The sequence below is a fragment of the Limulus polyphemus genome, unplaced genomic scaffold, assembly GCF_000517525.1.
Source record: "Limulus polyphemus unplaced genomic scaffold, Limulus_polyphemus-2.1.2 Scaffold1195, whole genome shotgun sequence".
Classification (NCBI taxonomy): domain Eukaryota; kingdom Metazoa; phylum Arthropoda; class Merostomata; order Xiphosura; family Limulidae; genus Limulus; species Limulus polyphemus.
Genome location: NW_013666805.1, coordinates 70340 through 73511, shown reverse-complemented (window position 1 = coordinate 73511; position 3172 = coordinate 70340). Strand labels below are relative to the sequence as shown.

The 3172-nt window shown below is 31.8% G+C and overlaps 1 protein-coding gene across 1 annotated transcript in view; it reads left to right on the top strand.

Moving 5' to 3' along the window:
* The window catches only part of LOC106462542, a 23229-nt gene extending 22715 nt beyond the window's left edge, over positions 1–514 (top strand). Inside the window, exon 10 of the mRNA XM_013922477.2 lies at positions 225–514. Within this exon, the coding sequence (XP_013777931.1) occupies positions 225–424 (200 nt within the window). The 3' untranslated portion in view covers positions 425–514. The remainder of the gene's footprint in view (positions 1–224) is intronic.
* The last annotated feature ends 2658 nt before the right edge of the window (positions 515–3172 follow it).

Below are 3172 nucleotides of genomic sequence, written 5' to 3'. Positions count from 1 at the left end.
CAAGAAGGGACTTGTATCGCTGAGGTCACTCGGAAAGTGACAGTATCATTTTAATGGCATGATAGCTGTACAATTACAAACCAATAAGTGTAATTTAGTGTTATTTTTTTTTTTACTTTTACTAAAATTGAAATATTTTAAAACTTAATATTTCTCATTAACATATTGAAATGTATATTCCTTTTTGTCCTGTTATAACATTTTTGTTTTGTTTCCATGAATAGATGATCCTATTATAAAGAGCTTGCCACAGAAATACAGACGCAGAGCCACTCTCAGCCAGTTAAACATTCGTAGACAGTCCTTACTTCTGAGAAGTACATCAAACACTGATGTGATTGGAATACATAATATTGCTTTTCAAAATGACTCTGATGAAGAAGACAGTATTGAAGGAAGGTCTGATGGTGAAGACAGTGTTTAAAGAAATGCTAATGATGAACATAGTGTTTAGGAGAGGTCTGATCATACAGACAGTGACTACGATGAAGACAAACATTACCTACTACTAGCCCCCACCCCACCCCAAAAAACAACAACATAAAAACAAACAAAAGTTGACATTGGGATGTAGGCATTCAAATATTTTCCAGACTTGTGTATATTTTTCAGAAGAGGAGCAGGGTCAAATATTAGTTTGATTTCTGTGTAGTTAAATGTTTTAAGTAATTACTAGAATTCTTTGTCACATAGAGATATTTTCAATCTTCACTTGTTCCAAACCTTCTATATTTACAACTGTTTCCTTACAATATGTGGTAATTTTTTTGAACAAAACATTATTTAATATAGACAGTAAGATTCAATCAATCTTCTGCTGAGTTTGTTTTAGGTTTATGAAAAATCACAAACAGTAAAAAACGAAAACTATCTTCTTTCTGGTACTTTAATTCAGATTTAAATAAAATTATATATATTTTTGAATGTAGAGCTCTGTACAGGGGAATTGTTGTTACTAAAATGTTTAATTCTTTCATACAAACTTTAATATTTGTGGTTTTATCATAAATACATATCCACAGTAAGGGGTTTCATTTTACAACACAAAACATCAGTGGTAATCCATATTTCATGATAGGATTCATATGTAGAATAAAACAAGAGGTCATTGGTTCATCTAGGCTCTCTTCATTTTTTCCTACTTACTCCATACTACCTATAGAAGTTCATTTTCTTTGATCCAATCCCGATCTACAAATACTTATCTAATATCCCCTCCTTAGCTATAACCTATAACACCCTATAACAAAAGTAATGCTGCCTTAATAATTTCCTTATCTTTAACTTGTATGTTCTAGTCCTTCTGCCTACAGTGTTTTATGGCAACATTATCTGGATTTGTGGATTCCTTAACTTAAACAATCTTAACCCTAAATAATATCACCCAAGTCCTTCTTTGCTCCATTCAAACCACATGAATGATCCCAAGGTCATAACCATTCCAAACCTGGAGGCTCTTCTCTGAACATTCTCCAATTATGGGAACTTGTGCAATAAAATTTATGATAGAAACAATATCAACATTTAAATGCACAATATAATTTTATCTATAAGATTCAATATCCTTTCTTAAATAAGGTGACCAAAACTGAACAAAATATTCCAAGTAAAGCCTAACCAACATCTTATATAGAGAGAACTGATGACCTACCGTAAGCTAAATATTTCTGTTTCTAACCAAAATCCCAGTTTGCCTTCTTTTCAGATAGTATTTATTACACCCAGATTATTTTCCTCCTCAATTTCACCTACATCATCTCCTGCTGGGCTATGTGAATAATTAATGTTGGTATAACCAATAAGCATAACTTTACTTTTATTAAAATTACATTAACCATTAATCTGGTTCCCTAGATAGTCCAAATCTCTCTGCAAAACTTTAACTTGATATCCTCAAACTTAACAAGGTTATTGGTTAACCCACTGTCAATTTATTAATGAATGTGAGAAGTAGCAAAAGATTATCCACAAAGTCCTGAGATACACCACTTGTAACATTAATTCACTGGAGTTTTGTTCCATTTGTAACTGATCTAATGGAATAAACCTACCATAGAAGTCACTTATAGGCCTTTATCAATACTCTAAGACACTGCATTACTCATTTCTAGTAATAACTTTAAATCTAATATTTAGACACATTCTACAACCACTGCAATCCTCACATCCAGTAAAAACTTTATATTTAAATTAATGACACATAAATACATCAAATTCTCATTAAGAAATTTGTGACTAGCTTTCAGACACATCCAAAGCTATTGATTTGTTTTTACATTGACACTTCTAAAGTTATCGATTTGATTCCACATAAAGTCACATTTACAGTAATAGGTTCCATTCTACATCAAGATACATCTAAAGTAATCGGTTTGATTCCATACAAAAATACATCTCTAGTAATAGGTTTTATTCTATACAAAGACATGTCCACGTAATTGGTTTAATTCTACTTAAACACACATCTAAGATAATTAGTTTGATTCTACATAGACACATCTAGAGTAATCAGTTTGATTCTACATAGACACATCTAGAGTAATCAGTTTGATTCTACATAAACACACATCTAGAGTAATCAGTTTGATTCTACATAGACACATCTAGAGTAATCAGTTTGATTCTACATAGACACATCTAAAGTAATCAGTTTGATTCTACATAGACACATCTAAAGTAATCAGTTTGATTTTACATAGACACATCTAGAGTAATCAGTTTGATTCTACATAGACACATCTAAAGTGTGTCTATGTAGAATCAAACTGATTATCTAGAGTAATCAGTTTGATTCTACGTAGACACATCTAAAATAATCAGTTTGATTCTACATAGACACATGTAGAGTAATCAGTTTGATTCTACATAGACACATGGAGAGTAATTAGTTTGATTCTACACAGACACATCTAGAGTAATCAGTTTGATTCTACATAAAGGCACATCCTCAGTAATAAGATTTGATTCTACATAAAGGCACATCCTCAGTAATAAGATTTGATTCTAGCATAAAGATACTTCCATAGTAAGATATTTCACCCAAACAGGAGCAGCAGGCCAGTATGCATTAATTATGGTTTTGCTTTGGTGGTTGTCTGTCTTCAAAATGATCAGCAAGTAATCCTTGTCCTCTTGCCTTACCTTCTACATCTACTTCACCAATGGCGGCTAC